This window comes from Lathamus discolor, chromosome 2 (assembly GCF_037157495.1).
Source record: "Lathamus discolor isolate bLatDis1 chromosome 2, bLatDis1.hap1, whole genome shotgun sequence".
In the NCBI taxonomy this organism is placed as follows: Eukaryota; Metazoa; Chordata; class Aves; order Psittaciformes; family Psittacidae; genus Lathamus; species Lathamus discolor.
Window position 1 is genome coordinate 107161908 of NC_088885.1, and position 21237 is coordinate 107183144.

Below are 21237 nucleotides of genomic sequence, written 5' to 3' on the forward strand. Positions count from 1 at the left end.
GAACTAGTAGGAGACATCATCAGATAAATTGTAAGCAGCTGCTCCTATTTTTATCATTGATATTTTCATCTGATATAGAGTGGATTTAGCAGTTTGGTTAACTAGTTTCACAAGGCAGAAGTTATCAGAGCATTCTGTTCACTAAATCAAAGGCATCAGTTATTTAGTCAACTTTGATGCATGTTTATGTGTTAAGATACACTGAGTGAGCAGTCGCCATGTTCTGCACTATTTAAGATGGCATCTACATCAGTCCACTTGCAATAGGAGTATTATTGGAGAATAAATGTAGAGGGGAAAGAGAGAAACATGGCCATAAAGTTAGAGAGGAGAGAAACAAAGGCAGTAAACCTAGTGGTAGTTGATGTAATTGTCAGGCTTTTATTCATGCATTTGATAGCTAAATAAAATAACGGTGACAATAATGTTGATATTTTGAAATAGCTTCTTCAATTTATGCATTTAAATTTATAGTATGATCAACAGACTGTAAAATAGGAAAACAGAAAATAGGATGTTGTCATAGGATTAATTTCACTTGAGTATTAAGTGATGGGGTTTTTTTTTTTTTTGTTATGCCACAATTTAACAGTATTAATTTAAGTTTTGTTGTTTAGAAATTGATCCAAGTGCAGTGATTTAGCTCCCTAGGGAAGGGTGAAATTATAATGATAAAAAAAATATTAATGCAATTAATTTCCTGGAATGAGGAGTATCTGCGTAACATTTCATGTGTGGATGTTGCCGAATGTGTTGCTTCAGAGTATGTCTTGAGTTTGTGAGCTGCTACTGTTAGAGGGTTGACAACAAAATGTTCCTATGAGGAGCAGCTGAGGACTTTGGGCTTGTCTGGTTTGGAGAAGAGGAGGCTGAGGGGCTACCTTATTGCTCCCTACGGCTTCCCAAGAAGTGGAGAGGGAGATGCTGATCTTTTTTTGCCTGGGGTGCAGTGACAGGGCACCTGGGAATGGTTCAAAGCTGCGACCATCAGGGAAGGTTCAGACTGGACATAAGGAAGCATTTCTTTACCAAGGTGGTGGTCAAACAGTGGAACAGGCTTCCTGGAGAGGTGGTCTATGCTCCAAGCTGTCAGGGTTTGAGGCACGTGGACGTTTCCTTTAATAACGTTATAACCTCTGTCAGCCCTAAAATGGTCAGGCAGTTTGGTGATCATTGTAGGTACCTTCAACTGAAATATTCTCTTCTGAAAAGATTAGTCCTTGTGAGAAAGGTGCATGGCATAACTGAAAACACAGGAAAACTCCTGGTTTCAATTGAATTGATAGGTTAAATTAAAGGCCTGTGACCCTATGAAAGGATGTAGCCTGTTCCTTGTTAATTTAACCTGGCATAAAATCCTAGCTTGCATTATGAGTGAACTTTTACACCCCTTCCCCCATTTCCTGTAAAAATAAAACATTCTTGGGGGAAAAAAAAAGCAGCCCAACCTAAACCAAGTGAACAACAACAACAAAAAACCCCAAACAACCAAACCCACAAAGCCAAACCAAACACAGGTTCAAACAGTTGTGTAAACTTGGGGTTGCTAAGTGCTTCCCCTTTGTGATGCAATAGCTTTCTGCAGCTGACCTGTCTTTTAAGCCTTTCCTTCCCCTCCCCTGAAGTTTGCTATCCTCTGCCTTAGGCATATCCAAGACCACTAATTCTTCTCCCCCGATTGCTCTTCCATCTACTTAATGTCACAGCTACTAGCATGCTCTTCCTTATACCTATTGCCCAGGGTATTCTTACCCACTTGCTCTCCTCCCCTCATTTCTTCATTTGATTTCTGGCAAAGATTTCATGTCCTACCAGCAACTGCAGAGTTTGGATCCTCCTCCAGGGACGGGGTTTACAATCAATTAAACAATGGCTGTTGATGCTATACCTAGGAAAGGGGAGAATTAGTTTGTTAGTAAAAGGGATGCTGCTAACTTGATTTAGGTCTAAAAATACTACTCTCTTAGAGAAATTTGGTGTTAAATCTTTAGACATTCGAAATATTTTAAGAAAGACATTCAGAAAATGGTACCTGCTTATGTATTCCAAATGTTGAAGACAATGATACAGTATCTGATAACTGATTTTTGTAGCATAGTATAATTGTATGAAAGGCAAGAGGACAGTAATCTCTTTCTTTCCTCCGCAGAGTTCACTTTAAAAAAAAAATAAAATTGTTGGACTGCTAGATCTGTCTTTGTCTTCTGTGTGTCTCTATTCGCCACTTTTCAAAAGGCTTTTCAGAGAAGCTTGGCTAGACTGAAGAATAGCTGTAGTGTACTCTAGTGTATTTTCAGGAGTAAAGCAAGTGACCTGGGATAGTTCTTGTGCTGGTTAATAATTATGCTAGCTTATTTGGTGGTTGGATATAACGCATGCATTTGAACTTTCCTACGTGCTTAATTTAGATTTTAAAAAGTCTTCTTGTGTTCTGTATGTTGTATTAACTCTTTATTTCTGGGCTACTTACAGGTATGATTTTAGTCTATGTGTCTTCAAAAAGCTGACTTTACAACTAGCTAAAAGTCACTTGATAAAAATACTGGTTTTCAGCTAAAAATACTGAGAGCTGTGGATGTTTAGTGAAGCATATTTTGGAATTTAGAGAAAATTACTCAAAATCCATTTAGTGCAATAAACATCATTAATCACAGTTGTATAGAAAAGTCCTTATGGGTGTTTGGTAAAGTTGGGGGGAATGCAGTTAGTAAATACGTTGTCAATTGGACTTTGCCTAGACAATTTCAGACCAACAACAGACATCATTTTAGTGTTAAACTACTGTGATTATAAGGAATATTTCTGATGTCTCTGATAGTTGGTGTGGATGACTACAGCTCAGAGTCTGATGTGATTATTATACCTTCAGCCCTGGACTTTGTCTCACAAGATGAAATGTTGACGCCTTTGGGAAGACTGGACAAGTACGCTGCAAGTGAGAACATATTTAACAGGTATGCTTTTTAAATGTCGTGTGTCTGGCTAATGGAATGCAAACTATGCATCTGATTCAGCTCTGACAAGCCAATTTGCATGAGATACAAGTAATTAAAGAAAACCCAACAACTTTACGATATTCTTCAGTTTCCACTCCTTCTGTTTGCTGATACTCCTACTTGCTTGAGAGAGCAAGATAGTAGTGATAACAGAAGAATGTTTGCTAACCTTCTCAGTAACTGTCAGTAACTGTAGCTCAGGATTCCTTAACTTTTTTATTAATTGGATCACATCCTTTTTTTTTTTTTTTGTGGATGCTTACATTCCTGTTGACACAGGACTAGAAGATAAGTGAACTGTACCTGTAACTGTGTGGAAAGTCACTTTAAGAAAACACTTCATGAAAGGTCAGGAGAGGATAATGAAGAGCACTCTAGATTGCCTGAGGAGCCCAAGAAGTATTCTGCAATATCATCCTTATCCATAGTTTACAGTTTGAGTATTGCTGCTTTTGGGTACTGAAAGTGAACTTGCCCAGTTAATACTGTGGTCTGCATTTCCACCTTTTTGTTTCTGTAATGCCACTGAGCTAGTGGCTTAATTTAAAAGCATGGGTATTGTAGCATGCTTCAGATAGGAACACATACCCTTGTACACAGGCACTCTGCAATGGAATAGAGAAACTATGAACACCGTCATTTTAATTGTAACTGTAAACAGCTACAAGATCATAGAAATGTATAAAATATGTTAAGGTTGAGGTTTTCTAGTATTTTACTTTAACGTTGTTTTGTTTGTGCTCTAAGTAAATCTTTAATAAAGCATGTTTGCTTTTATGTTGAATTCTTAATTCAGTGGTATGCAGAAGATAAGTCTGTGATGAGCCACCCTGTAGGTTAGCCTCTTTTGTTTTTTATGGCTCAAGTTCTATAAGGGTTTAGCCCTGTGCTTAACTTGAGTCATATGAAGTGTACTTAAAATTCCATACTGCATGTATGGACGTACCCCTGTTTGGGAGGTTTTCATTCTGACTGAAGCTAACAATTATAGAATGGCTTCTTTTATTATACTCTGCAAAACCCTATATGCATAAATCAGTTCTGAAATGTTTGACTTTAAAGTTTTCTGTTTTCCTGAAATCCAAAGTTCGTTGTATTTTACCATCTGAGATGACACCAGCAATTTGCTAACCAGGAGAGAATTCTTCGATGTTTGACTTCATGGGGAGGGAGGGCAGAGCAGCCTTTAGGGCTATAGGTGACAATTCTATAGTAAAAGCCAGCAGGGAGGAGAACAAAATCAGAAACTCAAGTTCTGTGACTTGAATTTTAAACAAGAGTGGTCCTAATGTTTTACTTGCCCATTTAAGAAAAAACTGTCTCTGAGTCTCTCAATATAGATTGCATGGAGTGTTGGGGCATGCATAAGCTTGAAATCATTTTGATGACGCTGCTCAGCTTTACACGTCCTGTACTTGCCTGTGCTTTTCTGTGGGGGAAGATGGGGGGGAGAAGCTATAGTTTTCTCAGGTTTCTTTTTTCTGTTTTTTTGTATTAATTTGTTTATAGGTTTGATTTTTTTTTTTTTTTTTTCTGGTATAAACACATTGTTTAATCCTAGATTTCTTTGGAGGCCTACTGTGTTATGTAGCATAAGAAAATAAAGGAAATGGTATATGATAACCATTAGTGATATAACTGTGAGTAGCAATTATATCACTCTAATTGATAGTAGCTATTGTGGGCAGTTTATCATGATTCAGCATTAATCAGTCCCAGGATTAACTGGGGAGATTTTTGGTAGACACATAAACTGGAGCATTTTATAGGGAGAAGATACAGATAAACAACTTTGCTAGTATGGTACAATCACATCCAATTACATATGTGGAGTTTATTTTATGATTGAATTGTTAATGTTTTGGTCGCTCTGTGACTTTGAACCTGCATTAGCATGGAAGATTCAAAATATAGATGTCCAAACCCTTGAAACATAATCATACGGCTCTGGGATGCTGGTTTAGCTAACACAAGATGCCTCCCCTCTTCAGGCTGTACTGAGAAAGAGCGCCATTTTACCTGATGTATTTTTTCAAAGATACAGTGTGGGACACAGCTTTTAGCTGCATTGTTTTTTTGAGGTAGATAAGCATGGCTCCCAGCTTTCCCCTTAGAGAAGAATCTGTAAGAAGTATCTTGTCCTGGAGATTACTATTCTGTAAACTTAAACAGGGAAAGTTCAGGTTAGATATAAGGAGGGAGTTCTTTACTGTGAGGGTGGTGAGGCACTGGAATGGGTTGGCCAAAGAAGTTGTGCATGCTCCATCCCTGGCGGTGTTCAAGGCCAGGTTAGACAGAGCCTTGGGTGACATGGTTTAGTGTGAGGTGTCCCTGCCCGTGGCAGGGGGGTTGGAACTAGATGATCTTAAGGTCCTTTCCAACCCTAACTATTCTAAGATTGAGCCTGAGTAAATTAGGGTAAGATTTCTTTCTTTTATTTTTTTCCCTTTAAAATGGATGAATTTGCTCTTAGCGTTTAGTTTTTTGCCTCCCCCCCCCCCTTTTTTTTTTCTTTTTTCCCCTCATAATGTATCTTTTAAGGTATTGTTTCTCTTTGCATTTGTTTTTATTGTAGTTTTCTGCCTGGTATGTCATCTACATATGTATCGTATTTGCAGTGTGTGACTTTTAACAGTTACTACAAAAGCTTAGTCTCCTTTGAGGAGATTCCTTGAGCAGTCATGGTTTCTCAGCTGTGATGTGACTGAAGGCCAAAGCCAGTTGCTCTGAGATGGAAATGGATCTATATCCCCATCCTAAAAAAAATTTAACAGCTCAGACTGGGAACTTGCAAATAGGAATTGCTTCTTTATTTAAATATGTATGAATTTTGACATGGTGAACTGAAGAGAGTGAGGTATGGAATTCTTTAACAGCTTCCCAAATGGTGGAAGGATTTACTGCGTGACAGTTTCTGGCATGCTATGGTCTACATCCTCACTGTTTTAAGTGTGGCTGATCAGCACCACAGATGTCTTAGGCTACGAGAATGAAGAGGAACTTGACAAATATTACAGTAACCCCTTCTTTGTAGAACTGTGGAATGATTTGGGTCAAAAGAAACCTTTAAAGGTCACCTCGTCCAACTCCCCTGCCATGTGCAGGGACACCTTCCACTTGGCCAGGTTGCTCAAAGCCCTGTCTGACCTGGTCTCAAACACTGGCAGGGGTGGGGCATCCAGAGATTCGCTGGGCAAGCTTCTCAGTCAGTGTACCATCACCTTCACAGTAAAGAAATTCTTCCTATAACTAATCTAAACCTACTGTTCTTCAGTTTAAAGTGATTCCCCCTTGTCCTGTCACTACTTGTAAACAAGTTCCTCTCCAGCTTTCTTGTGGGCCCCTTTTATATACTGGAAAGCTGCTGTATGGTCTCCCCTGAGCCTTCTCCAGGCTGAACAAGCCCAACTCTCTTAGCCTGTCTTGTATCTGAAATCTGAGGCAAATGGAATCCTTTTTATAGTTTTATTAGTAAAGAGACAGCATTCAAACCAGATTTGAGAAGCATTTCTAGCATACGCTTTAATAATCCAAAATCAGATTGCATCAAGTGTAGATGCCGAGAAGAAAGTCAAGACCTGAAATTAAGGTCTCCTTGTGTCTGGTAGCACTGGTATGTGTGTGCTTGGGTGAGGATTCTCTTTTGCTGTTTGCTTTAAAATCTAATTGCTGGTGCAGATTGCAGCATAGCTTTTGTGTCTTCTCATTTTAAAAATTCTTTGTTGGTTTTACTAAGCTTTATTAATGTTATCTTGCTTCCATTTCTCATTAAGAAGGCTCAGAAGTATAAAATGCTCCCCATTTGATCTGTTTAAACAGTGAGAGTTCTTGAAACACAGGCTCTTCCTTTTGATCAGCTTACTTTGTAGGAATTGTTGTTGCCCTTTCTTTTCAAACCAAAGTAAATCTTCGTAGCAGACTCTCAGTCATCACTATGATCAGTTTTGGCTATCAAGACTATGTCTACAGATCAAGGTAGATATTTTTAAGCTATGCGTTTGTCATGCTTCTTTGTGTTCTAAAGTACTTACTTGCTTTTCCCTGGGGAGAATACCTTACGTCTTTTGAAATAGTTTAATTCTAATATACTTGTAGAGCAGCACTCAGCAGTAACTGAGGATATATTGGGAGTCAAAGAGGAATTAAGTGTAGGGGTGTGTGTGTGTAGTCATGTACAGCTTATCAGTAGCACTTTTCACTGTTGACAGTGTAAGTGAAGATTTGGCCTAAAGCACTGTGGATAACTTGTCTTTTTTGGCTAAAATACATGCTTCTGACTTTATGGCACAGACATGGTTTCTGGTTTGGTTGGTAGAAGGTAACCTTCTGGCTTCTAGACTCCAGATGGAAAAGATTAACATCAGAAAGGAGACCATGTGTGACAATGAATTATTATAATGTGTTTATCTGATTCCTGACTGCAACAGTCACAATATAAGCCTTGGTTTTACATGTCTGTGATTCTGGAAAACAGTTCAGAAGTTTTCAGACTGTATATATTCTGTTTCATTAACTGTGAAATAAATTTCTTTTCAAGGAATTAATGGCAGTAGTAAATTTGTAGATGTATCAGGGCTAAGCCATAAGCCTTTCCAGTTCTCCACTTCGTCAATAATGTAATTTTACTACAGATTTGAAAATTAGGGATTGCATGCAGAATGTACCCCCACTAAAACAGAAGAATGCTGTTTTGAGTGCATATCATAGAATCATAGAACAGTTAGGGTTGGAAAGGACCTTAAGATCATCTAGTTCCAACCCCCCTGCCACGGGCAGGGACACCTCACACCAAACCATGTCACCCAAGGCACTGTCCAGCCTGGCCTTGAACACTGCCAGGGATGGAGCATTCACAACAGAATCACAGAATCACAGAATCCCAAGGGTTGGAAGGGACCTAAAAAGATCATCTAGTCCAACCCCCCTGCAAGAGCAGGGTAACCTACAGTACATCACACAGGAACTTGTCCAGGCGGGCCTTGAATATCTCCAGTGTAGGAGACTCCACAACCCCCCTGGGCAACCTGTTCCAGTGCTCTGTACAACTTCCCTGGGCAACCCATTCCAGTGCCTCACCACTCTCACAGTAAAGAACTTCCTCCTTATATCCAATCTAAACTTCCCCTGTTTAAATTTTAACCCATTACCCCTTGTCCTATCACTGCAGTCCCTAGTGAAGAGTCCCTGTCAAGCATCCTTGTAGGCCCCCTTCAGATACTGGAAGGCTGTTATTAGGTCCCCACGCAGCCTTCTCTTCTCCAGGCTCAACAGCCCCAACTTTCTCAGCCTGTCTTCATACAGGAGGTGCTCCAGTCCCCTGATCATCCTCGTGGCCCTCCTCTGGACTTGTTCCAGCAGTTCCATGTCCTTTTTATGTTGAGGACACCAGAACTGCACACAATACTCCAGGGGAGGTCTCACAAGAGCAGAGTAGAGGGGCAGGATCACCTCCTTTGACCTGTTGGTCATGCTCCTTTTGATGCAGCCCAGGATACGGTTGGCTTTCTGGGCTGCGAGCGCACACTGCCGGCTCATGTTCATTTTCTCATTGACCAGCACCCCCAAGTCCTTCTCTGCAGGGCCGCTCTGAATCTCTTCTTTGCCCAGTCTGTCGCTGTGCCTGGGATTGCTCCGACCCAGGTGTAGGACCTTGCACTTATCATGGTTAAACTTCATAAGGGTTGGCATCAGCCCACCTCACAAGCGTGTCAAGGTCCCTCTGGATGGCATTCCTTCCCTCCAGTGTATCAACTGAACCACACAGCTTGGTGTCATCGGCAAACTTGCTGAGGGCGCACTCAATCCCACTGTCCATGGCACCGACAAACATGTTGAACAAGACCGGTCCCAACACCGAACCCTGAGGGACACCTCTTGTTACTGGCCTCCAGCCGGACATTGAGCCATTGACCACAACTCTTTGTGTGCGGCCGTCCAGCCAGTTCTTTATCCACCAAGTGGTCCATCCATCAAATTGATATCTCTCCAATTTAGAGACAAGGATGTCGTGTGGGACAGTGTCGAACACTTCGCACATGTGCAGGTAGCTGACATTAACTGCTCTACCCCGTCCATCAGTTCTGTAGCCCCATCATAGAAGGCCACCAAATTGGTCAGGCAGGATTTCCCTTTAGTGAAGCCATGCTGGCTGTCACCAAGCACCTTGTTGTTTTTCATGTGCCTTAGCATGCCTTCCAGGAGAATGTGCTCCAAGATTTTGCCAGGCACAGAGGTGAGACTGACTGGTCTGTAATTCCCCAGATCATCCATTTTCCCCTTCTTGAAAATGGGTGTTATATTTTCCTTTTTCCAGTTGTCAGGAACTTCACCTGAATGCCATGATTTTTCAGTATCAGTAACCTCTCCAAGTTAGTAGTTGGTGGGTTGCTGAAAATCTTATCAAGACCTTCTTGAAGAGTTAGAAATTACATTGCCTTATTTTCATTTAGATGTGATCAGGTTATAATCAACAAGTTAATGGAGAACTTGGTTTCACACAGCTGCAGGGCTTTTTTTTTAGTCCCCACTCACCTTCTGTTTGTGCAGCGTAGCTCAGGGTAGACATTCTCTCTCTGGGGCATTTGTTGAGTACTGACAATAAGGAATGCCATACTCATACCAAAGCCATGCAGGTGAAGCTACAATGGCATTCATTCTGATTAGGACATTTGTCATCATAGTAAGATGAATTAGGTTACGTCTCCTAATCTCTAACTTCTGATTTCGTGTTTCAGTCTTTGAGCCCACTGTGTGTCAAAGAATAAAATTTAGTGAAAATGAAATGAACCTCAAAACACTTTTTTGTGCACAGAATTGTGAATGTGTGCATACCAAATAAATTACTTCTGTTTAACTTTGACAATAAATTACTTACGTTTAACTTTGACAGTGTGAGTTCAGAAGGTTTACCTCATAAGTGTGCATTAAAGTGATATATGCTGAACTATCAATGGACAAAATTTTCCCAAAGCACTTATGGAAGTCTTAACTTCTGCAGCAATACTGAATGTACCCCTGCATATTTAGCCTTTCTTAAGAAGGGTACAGAGAGACTGATTTAAAAAATTGGTGTGTATTCAGAGTATCTCTGAGATTGTTTGGGGAAAACAGTGTCAAATTAAGTTACTAACACCAATGTTCACTTCAGCTTGAAATGTCATCAGATATTGTTTTGGAAGTTCTGCAAAAATGGGCAAAGAATTATTTTCTGTCATAGAACCATAGAATAGTTTGGGTTGGAAAGGAACTTAAGATCATCTAGTTCCAACCCCCCCTGCCATGGGCAGGGATGCCTCACATTAAACAATGTCACCCAAAACTCTGTCCAGTCTGGCCTTGAACACTGCCAAGGATGGAGCATTTGTCATTTCTTTGGGTAACCCATTCCAGTGCCTCACCACCCTCATGGTAAAGAACATCCTCCTTATATCTTACCTGAATTTCCCCTGTTTTAAGGATTAACCCGTTGCCCCTTGTCCTATCACTACAGTCCCTAGTGAAGAGTCCTTGTCTAGCATCCTTATAGGCTTCCTTCAGATACTGGAAGGCTGCTGTGAGGTCCCCACACAGCCTTCTCCAGGCTGAACAGCCCCAGCTTTCTCAACCTGTCCTTTTATTTGTTTCTTCCTTTTTTTTTTTTTTTTTTAAACATATGCTTGCTAGCTAAATGATGCAGATGAACTTGTTTAAATTCTAGTAGAAATGTCTTAAAAAACTGATGATGGTGATTGGCACACAATCGTTAACAGCACTTAGAACTCCCAGTATTGGTTCCAAATAAGGGCAAAGGATTGTATAAAAGGAATTTCAGTGAGCCAAGCAAAGACATCTATAGCTCGTCTCAGAGTGTATATGGTCACAAATACTAATTCATGTGCATACAGAGTCTTCAGAGTATCTGTCCCCTGTGTGTGGGCATAAGAGCAGTATGTTAGTAATCTGTTCCCTTTTATCGTGCTGCTAAATGCAGGGAAGTGTGCCTACAAGATATCCTGTCAGTTTTTCTACCACTGTTCAAGCTCTCCCCATGTGTGCTCATGAAAACGTGAACTTTGGCTATTATTCTCCACTTTGGCACATAATAGCCAAAGCACTATTGCATGCTATGAAGCATGTTGCATGCTACATTCCACCCTTTGACTCCTGTCCTTTCGGTCTGTGAGCTATTTAATGGATAAATAGATGCATTGCTGCTTGTGTGGAAGTTGTATACCAGAGACATGTATGATGAATAAATAACTTCCTTAGAGAGTTCGCAGCTGTAGGGTCACTGATTTGAAGTGTCACTTGCCAGAGCACCTAAAAAAAAGTCTCTTTGGGCTTGGAGGATTTGGGAATCAGATCTGACTGAATGAACAAAAAGATACAATTCTGTTAGTTGCTGCAGTGAAGACAACTCTGCTGGCAGTGAGAATGTGTAAAAGTAGAGGTTCTTAGTGGAGCTTGGTATCTGATTAGAAGCAAGCACTGCACAAACCCAAGCCAGTGGCAAGAGGGAAATAGCAAGAAACCATTAATCCTAGCTCAAAATTGTGCCCTGATAACCAAGAACAATGTATAGTACAAGAGTGTATGCTATTGAAATAATTTCTATTATCATCATTAATGTTTGTGGAGTCATTTCTGTCACATACGTACTTGAAAAAGCCTGATTTCCTGTTAGAATGCAGTTTATAGGGACATGTTGTTATCCCTGGAAGAAGACTGCTCCTCTTCCTTTTGACTGTCACAGGAGGTATCTCCTTGCCTATTGAGCATGAAGCATGTCCACCTGTTTTGTCTGTGTTTATAGCAGACAGGTCATCCTTCAGAGGTCAGTTACAATTTTATGAGTGCTCACCTGGTACTCATCTGGCTGGTTGCTGGGCAGCCTTGCCATATAGTGTGCTACTACGGATTGATAGTTCATTGCAGTTGTCTTATGCAGGCTTTTTGTAGCTCAACCACCAATGCTTGCATGAGAAGAAAGATCAGACTGCTAGACAGCTCACTGTGCACCTTTGCTTGCTCTCTGCTTTCCTTAAGCAGAGCATGTTCAAGTGTGAGTTTGTAGGGCTCGAGTCATTGTGCATTAGTTGCTAGACACTAGCGCTCAGGCTGTGGCAAATGTGAGGTAGGTTTAGCTCTGTGTCCTATTTTTGTGTCTTGGAGGCACAAGAAGAATCTTGGCAGCTTGCTGGCTATAGTGGCAGAACTGGGTCAGAGCCTGTAATGTTTGGAGGGCATGAGTGGACATCATCTCCGAGGACAGTGGATGGATGGAGTTAAGAGATTACCTTGTTATTACTGGCTGCCTACCCAGTTAAGTTTTGCCACTTTGCCATGTTGCCTTTTGTTGTAAAGCTTTTTAACAGAAGCTGCTAAATATAAAAGTAGGTCCATTGATTCCTTTACAAGCAAAAGAGGGTAATAGCACCAGGGTGTAGGTGGGAGCCATCTTCTACATTTAGCCTAGGGGAAGAGTTGAATGGCCCTTCTTAGCTTTGAATTGATTTAATAAGTAAGTCCTATCTACTTCAGGTTAGGATTTGTGTTTTCATCTCCTCTTGAGCAGAAGGTTTGTGACCTTCAGTTTACAGGGTGGCTACTTCTGCATAACCATCTGGCCATCTCATAGGAGCTAGCAAAAACTTACTGTGGGATCCAGCTACCACAGTTCAGGATACTGCTAACAAAGCTCTATGAGAAGATGAAAGTCTGCTCAAAGCTTACAGCATAGTAGAGAGCCATTCCATAGTCCACAGGAGGCAGATGGGATGTAGTGCTGTTTAGTGTGCTTCCTTACTTGCCGAGACCAGCTCAGTGGGTGAGTTGACTTGTCTCTCACTTCCCAAGGTTATGTTTGACACATGCATCCAGACAGGCTGGTTTGTGAAATATGCATCATCTGTCCATCTTCTCTTTTCAGAGGTGTCCAGCCCTTTAAAAGACCAAGTCAACTTTGCTTCTAGGTTGAGTGTGTCACATAGTCTGTTTCCCTCCATTAGGATTTTGGTAGCTGAACTTCCAGTTGCCTATCAGGGTCTCTGCTGAGAGATGTTGCATGTTTGTGAAGCTGAAAAGAGTGAGGGAGAGGAAAACTGTTAAAGGCGAGCAAGTTTTGCAGTTTGTTTTCTTACAGGATTTTGTTGAACTGTAATGTCAGAGCAGTTTAGTTGAAGATACTTTTGCAAGGGGCCAATGTGAAACATTTAAATTATTGATACTTCCATTTTCTCAAACTGAATACCTGCTTAGCTTTGGGAATTCATGAAAACCTACTGCATTTCTCCAGTTGGATGGAATTGTAAAGCTCTTGGGCTTCCCCTGTACACTAGGAATGTAACCATCTGTTTCTTACCAGTTTGTGACCATTGCTGATGTTCAGTGTTTGTAGTGAACATGATCAAGTTTAGCTATGCTTCTGCTTTTGTTTAGGGCACTGCAGTCTGTCAACAAACATTGGTTATGTCTAGGCTACCTCCTAACATTTCTATCAGTCAGTTCTGGAAATAATGTTGCACTTGATCCTTGCTGCTTCAGCATTTTGATAAATTGCTCTTGGGCAGTACAGGAGCTAGCAGCATGTTGGACACTGTTCCTTGGCCCATGCCACTGCTAGGATAATCCTGCTAGCTCTCAGAACTGAATTCAACCCATGGTGTCCAAAAGTGGAGGGTGGGGGGGAAGAGTTATGCTGTTGCAGGCTGTTGTTGAAGAGAAAGGTTGATTGCCACACTTTGCCAGCTGCATTGTTTAAAAAGTTAGCGTTTAGGGCTGTGTAGGTAACTGACAGGTATTGCTTTGTAACATAGGCTGCAACAGAACCTTGGAGGACAAAACCCTGACTTCGTCACTGACAAATTAATCCTTAGAAAATTATTGATTCTGACTTGTTTAATATTTTCTTAACATTTCATTATCTACTTTGCGTAATGTATGTCGCAGGCATAGTACGTTTTATTTTCACAGTGCTCCAGATAGCATTTGAATGAAGTTTAGTTTCTAAACATCACTATCAGTATGGAAATCTTCAGATTGAGTGCTCATGCTTTCCTGAAATAAGTTCGTAATTCTTTTTGAAATTGGCAATAGTAGTGTTGTCTTGCTTCATATGGAGCAAGTTGGGGAATTCAGAGGTGAGGGTGGAAGGCTGACACAGACTTCCCAACATTCAGTGCCTATTTGCCCTCTTGCCAGATGCTTACTCTTTTTTATCTTTGTGGCTGGTTTTTCTTACCCTTGTAAGCCAAAGGAGTACTTTTAATGTTACATTTAAAGTTAACAGTTCTTTAGGGTTGTCATCAGAATAATTCCCCAAGCAGAACTAACAGTTAAAAGTGAATCTGTAAAATTTTACTGTTTAGTTTAAGAAACTTGTATGATTGCACAACTATTTTGTTTTGGCTGTATTTCTGGACACAAATGATGCTAATTTTTAATCTTTCTCATAAACTAGGCAAATGGTGGCTCGAAGTTTGCTGGACACTTTGAAGGAAGTCAGTGATGATGAGAGAGATTGTATTGCTGTGTTGGAGAGAATCAGCAGATTAGCTGATGATTCAGGTAGGTAGCATTAAACATTTTACTGGTTTAATGAGGGAGAGTCAGAATTGCTGAACCTGTGTTCAGCACAGGACCAGTATGTTCTTTCTCATCTTTGATGTTCAAACTAGGCTTCTGCAAATGCAAGAAAATACTGTAAGATTTCATTTTGGTAGATCATCCCCTGAAAGATGACTTTTTTCCTTACTATTTTTCTCAAGAGAATTAAGCCCCTTCAAAATGTGGCATTACGACTTTCCATCAGTACATTTTTTAATAACTAATTATGTATTTCAGGTACCTAGCCCATCTAGATGATTATTTTAGGTTTGTAAAACTTAATTTCCTGTCTTGAAAAGAATCTTGCAAAACATCTGTGTAAAACTTCTGTTAGTTTTGATAGAATTTAAATGCTGAAGTTGTTCTCTTGGTCCCTTTTGGGCGACCAGGTGGGAAGGTAAGAGAGGCAGCAGAAACTGGTGACAAGATGCAGATACAAGCAGTGAGTAGGAGGGTTCTGTAGATATAGAAGGGCTTTTGCTTGTGAGTATATTGAGGCTACTGGGTGCTTGGAATAAAAGGCAAAAGCAGGAGGAGAAAAATAAGAAAAAAAAAAAGTAAAATAAAATGAGTGTTTAAAAAGTGGTGGGGGAGTGGGTGAAGGGAAAAATAGTGTGGACAGAGCTGCAAAAAAATTCCAGGTTGAAGATGCTCTAGAAAGAATTAAGGATTTGATTTCAACATAGCTGATACAGTTTAAGCATGTGAAGGAATAAGGAAGGCTTCAGCAAAACATCACAGAAGATCAGAAGTTCTTTTTTTTTTTTTGTCATTGTAGAAGTGCTGTGGAGAGAAATTTGTATTAAATCTTATATGAGAAGAAAACATTTCTTCAGTTTAATGTGTGTTCGTTTTTCTCCCTTCTGGGATTGCAGAACATAATGCTTTCAAAGAGTAAAAAAGTATTCTGCTGATTTCTGTTACTCTGTCATTATTGTCTTCATTTATGTCCTGGGTTCAACTGCAGCAGTTATATATGTGCTGCTACAGCTGCTGCTGCTACAGCTGAACCCAGGATAATTTAAAACACACATTTTTACTTTTCTGAGGGAATGTCCTTGTTTAGTCAGGAAAAATAGCCTATTGTAAGAAGTACACAATTGTACTGAGTATCTCTCCAAGGATTCTTTAAGAGGAAAAATGGTCACTGTTCATTTAGGATTAAATGTGTCTTTAATTGACAACAGTGGCGTGCTGCTGTTTCTAGAGTGCTTTCTTAGCAAGCTCTGCTTCAAAATCTGTATATGTTAACGTTTTTGAGCATCAGAAACTTTCTGAAGCTTTATTTCAAGTTTGGAAAATAGGACAGCTGTATCCCCAGGGGGAAACAGCCTCATGAAGCAGTTTTGTAGCTGTAGGCTTTTCACTGATGACCAAGTGTGTCAAATTGAAGTTTGCTTGGATAGAAATGTAGTGGAAGCCAAGAGTTGAGCTGAAATCCATTTGTTTCCTTTAACGGGCGGAGTACACTCTTAGTCAGGGTTGATATTTTCTCAGTGTCAGTAAAAGCAGCATTTCAGGCTTTTCCTGCATTGTAGCAGTTGTCTCAGATCTGCCAAACTAGTAGCACTGGATTCTGCAGCTGCCCCACAAATTAAGTTTCTGTAAACTCAACTGTGAGTCTTGTGCCTCGAGCAGTTGCAGTATTTGACTTAGCCTGTTTCTGTAAGACAGGTTATTAGAATATCCTTGTGTCTTAAACCATGTGAAAGTTCGTTAGGGAGCTAGATCTGCTTTGTACACTAATACATACGCTTGACTATTATTCAAAGTACAGCATAGTGGATTTCGTTTGGTTTTCTGTGGGGGAGGGTGTTGGGGTTTGGGGTTTTTGGTTAAGGTTGCTATTATCAGGCTTGGTTTTAATTTTTCTCTTATCTGATGCTTTTTACCATTTATGATACTTTTTTCTGACCTGTTCTGTAAAACAAACAAACAAAAAACCAAATCAAAACAACAAAACAACTGAATTTGGAATAAGAAAACAAAGTATCTCTGTTTTGGCTTGCTTGGTTAGAGCCAGATACCTGTATGGGCATCCTGGAGTCCAGTCGTCATGTTTAAATTCGTAAATAAATAATCATAAATTCACAGAATGGTTTGGGTTGGAAGGAATCATAAAGCTCATATACTTCCAACCCTCTTGTCATGGGCAGGGACACCTTCCACTAGACCAGGTTGCTTAAAGGCCCATCCAGCTTGGCCTTGAACACTGCCAGGTATGGGGCAGCCACAGCTTCTGTGGGCAAATATGAACTGCTGGGAAGTCAAACTAAACTATGTACTGGTCGTCTTGTTTCTAGTAGGCGATATTCATTAGTCTTACACAATGCCCATGCTCTCTGTGCTGCTGCTGCTGTTATCTAAAATACAACAGTGAACTAGAAATAAGCAGTCCTTTGTCCTGCAACTTCAGAAGTCCTGTAGTTGGGCTGATGTCATTCAGACGTGGTCTTTGCTTGAAAAAGAAACATGTTTAAGGCATTTTAGGTTTTGGGTTGGTTGTTTTGTGTTCGTGTTGGGTTGGGGTTTTTTTTTTAGCTGCTTTTTTTGTTCAGTTGTTGTTTGGTGTTGGGGTTTTTTTGTTAAATAAGCTGTGGCTACAATGAGACAGCCATTTCTGAGTTTGAGAGCAAGGGAGTTTCAAAACAGTAATTACTATTATTCTTCATATACTGCAGTAACACTTTTAGAAAGCTACATGTCCTCTGTGTTGCACCAAACACTGCATTAATGTGAAATAAAAATTAATCTTTCCTAGAAAAAGATCTGTGTCCAAATACATGATTGCAGGAGGGGAGGTACAAAACATCATGAGACTATGACTTGGTATGATAGACAAAGAACTTCACATACCAACTGGCTAGCCAAGACCTTACATTCTTACATTTTTTGAGGCATGATGGCAAAGGAAAATACTAGCTCTAAAGCTGTTTTTAAAAAAACTGTTGACAAAAAATGCTCAAACAAACAGCTTTTGGTGGAAACTCATGTGGACTCTTTGAATAGTGTCTTATTAGTATGGCTAATGTAGGAAGGTTTCTTCTGGGGAGAAGAACTGAGTGTTGCCTATACTTGAAAGAATGCTTAAGTGATGCTTTAATATCTATGAACAGTCAGTGTGCTGGTTGCAGGTGGACACACAGTGAGTTGTAGTGAAACGTATTTTGTGAAAGACAGTTCTGACTACCATTGTGTAACTGCACATACAAAGTATATAAAGTGGGTCTTCTTCTGACAGGGCAGTTTGGACTCTTTCTAATTAATTAGTTCCAGGTTACGTGTGGTTTTGCAGCCTTCAGATCACTAGTATGTTTTTGCTGTGGAAAAAATACCCACTTAAGGTGATACTGGAAATGAGTTGCTCCAAGTGTTGATGGAACACAGGAATTGCTGTGCTCTGCTGTCATGTCCTGCTGTATGTAAGTGGCAGCACAGAATTGCTGATAAGTGGAGGAAACCAATCAGTAGCAGCTGGGGAGTAATCTGCTGCCTCCAACCCACTTACTTCCCAGAGAAACTTTCTCTCCAAATCTCAGTTGTTTGAAAGGCATATTTTCTTCGGTAGTTTTCTTAACTACTGTAGTTGTGTGTTACTGCCAAGTCTGTGATTTTGCTGTGGGGTTTGGATGTTTCTCAGTCCTTCCGAACTCTGGACTTCCCTGCTGACTTTGGTAGTGATTTCTCTGGAATAGCTACAGCTGACATACCTTGTATTGCTCTTGAATCTGCTGTTCAATCACTTTGTAATACTCTGTTTCTTTAGGAATGTTAGGTATGGTTTCCCACTTAGATGTTTTTGTGGTGTCTTTGAACCTATAGAAGCTAAGAATCAGCTTGGCATAGAAGCCCAGTGTTTGGCAAATTTTAATTTATCCCACATAAATCCTTACTAGAGATAAAATGCTTATCTTTGTGTTAAAACAGCTGGGACTTCTTCGTTCTCAAATGTAGACTAACCACAGACTTCATGTGAGCTTGAACAAGGGCCTTATGTCTGTCTTTTTCACTTAAGTAAATTAGTGTCATTCAAACTATTTTTTGGTACCAGCTTGTGAATGGCTTATATGATACAAGGCTTCATCATTGTGTGCACTGTATGATTAACTGGCTTTGAAAGTTAGCCATAGGCAGAATTATTGCAAGAATGATAAGAAATGATGGGGGGGAAGGGGAAAAGTGCCTTCTTAGAGGACTGGTGTTTATTTGGTTCTATATAAACAACTAGGATTTTTTTCTCTTTGAGTGACCAATAGTCTCTTTACTGCATAGGATCAGTTGTGAATGCAGTTTGCAAAACAGACTGAATTTAAAAACAATTATTAGACTAATTGGTCATTAAGTTTTGAAGCTGTGTAATCAGGCTTAATGTGGATGGCCTCACGACCTTAATTACTTAATAGAGTGCTTAATTTATGTTAGTAAGACATTTCAATTGCTGTTGGCATAGTGAGAGATAACAATGCCTGTCAAATAGCACATATTGCAGCATTTAACAAAATCCTGATATGTAAGCAATATTAATGGGAATTTTCCATAATGGTGTGGAAGGATTTTCTATACCACTTCTATCTTCAGCTACACATTTTCCTTTGCTTGGTGTGATCCTTTTTTATTTCTCCATTCATCTGATGGATGACTAATGGTGACATTTCCCTCTCTCATTTGTCTGTATTTCACTCCTCGCTCTGCCAGTCAGTAATGAAGTCCATTTCTGCTTAGTAAGAGTAAAGAACCTGACTACTGAAGCAGCACACACACTGGACACATCAGTCCTTCTGATGGATTCCTAAACTAAAAGGGACAGGTTCTGGTTACAGTGCATTTTGCTTGCCTAGATTTTATTTTGTCTTCAAAAAAGGTAGGAAAGTTGGAAGGACAGATGAAATGGGAAATCGGGATGATGGAAGGACAGATGAAATGGTGGAAGTCGGGAATATGGATAACAGTAGAAGGAAAAAGAAAAGGGGGGGAAGGGAAAATTTAATGTGGCAAAGAAATGGATGGATAAAATTTGAGTTGACAAACTGAAGAATTTATGCAAACTTTGTCTTTGATCATGTAAATGACATTGTTTGAGAATGGACATGTATACACATCCTGTACTATTGCCCATGCTGCAGGCATCTTGATATGCTGTGGACCTTATATTCAGGCTGAATGCGGAAGTGAGGATCTTTACAGGGAGAAGGGCATGAGTGTGTCTTCTGCACTGCTTGTTTCTCTCTAGCACATACAAGTCAATATTTTAATTTGCCTTTCACCAAATTCATTTTTGTTTTCAAAAGAATGAGAGTGTAAATGCAAAATGATGCACTTACACCTTAACTTTTCACAACCCTTAATAAGAACAAATACTGTTAATACTCAGGTGTACTTAAAACATTCATCAAAATCGTCGGTTAAAGCAGCATTAACATCACCAGTAGCTGTTCTTCATATACACTTTCAGAACACAAAAATGTTACAGGCCCTTGCAAATGTAGAGGAAATTTCTGCTTGTATTCCAGAATGGTCATTCTGAGATAATGAAAGCTTTGCAAAATTTCTTCTAAATAGTGTACATTGTTGCAGAGTAAGCTGTTGTGAAATAAATCTAGTTGTGGGCTGACTCTGGAATAATTGCTTCACTTATAAATAAGTGTTCTGGAGCAATTAGTTGGTATTACACTGTGCAGCTCTGCAGTAATCCCCTTTTAATTTCCAGTATACAGCTAACTGTGGTGCTTTACTTCCTCAGAGCCTCAGCAGGGATGAAATAAACATTACACACTTATATAGGAAAGCTAAGTGTATGTGCTAGGAGCAGCTGGATGAGTATTGTGGCATTTTGCTTACATGAGAGATGGTGTGAAATTTTAGGGGAAATCCAAGTGGGTTTCCATGCATGAGGAAGGAACAGTTAATTTACTTCTATGACTTTGAAGTCAGTTTGGGAAGTTGATTTGTGAAATGGCTAAAACTGAAGGTTGATGTGTGCAGATCAAAATCTGCCCAGGTTCTGGAGATTTTGGTTGGAATATATTGCTTGGCTTCATGTCATCTGGAAATAGAACTGTGTCATTTTACTCTAGCAACTGATTTTCAAAGTTATTTCACAAACAAAAGAAATTGAAGTCTATTTTCACTTTCTTCTGTCATTCTCCTAGTTTTGCTTGTTTTCTAAACATCAATTCAGTGTAATTCTATATCTAGGGAATACATAAGACCTGGAATCAAGCAAAGTGCCAATGACTGAGGAAAACAAGCATGACTTTGCTTCTGAGATACAATTTTTTTTTTGTATTAAAATTTCTTTCCACATTTTTTTGTTTTGACAAGTTGCAGCATTTTTTTTTTCTTGTGACCTGTTACTTTAAGGCACAGACTCGTACCTTCAGGAGATAGCTTGTAAACAGCAGCATTTAAAAATACTTCCTCTGCTAAACGGAAAAATACTGTTCCAAGCAAATGCTATGGAGAACCTAATTGTACCCAGTGATTTTTCCAGTGTGCCTAAAATAGAAACTTTCTGTCTTGATGTGAAGCAAAATTCTCCACCCAGATTTTGTTTATACTGTGTGAAAGCCTGGTCCTGACTGTATTTTACAGTGCAAAAAATATGTAGTACAGATGTGTTCCTCAGCTGGATGAGTTTATGCTTTAAGAAGCTGTGTGT

At 39.8% G+C, this 21237-nt stretch overlaps 1 protein-coding gene across 8 annotated transcripts in view; it reads left to right on the top strand.

Moving 5' to 3' along the window:
- The window catches only part of PPP4R1 (protein phosphatase 4 regulatory subunit 1), a 64262-nt gene that overhangs the window by 13079 nt on the left and 29946 nt on the right, over nucleotides 1-21237 (top strand). For 4 of the 8 annotated variants that reach the window (XM_065667985.1, XM_065667988.1, XM_065667989.1 and 1 more), the window contains 2 exons: nucleotides 2819-2954; nucleotides 14434-14540. In XM_065667985.1, coding sequence (XP_065524057.1) covers nucleotides 2819-2954; nucleotides 14434-14540 — 243 coding nt within the window. The remainder of the gene's footprint in view (nucleotides 1-2818; nucleotides 2955-14433; nucleotides 14541-21237) is intronic. The other 4 variants (XM_065667986.1, XM_065667991.1, XM_065667992.1 and 1 more) reach the window with 2 other exon arrangements.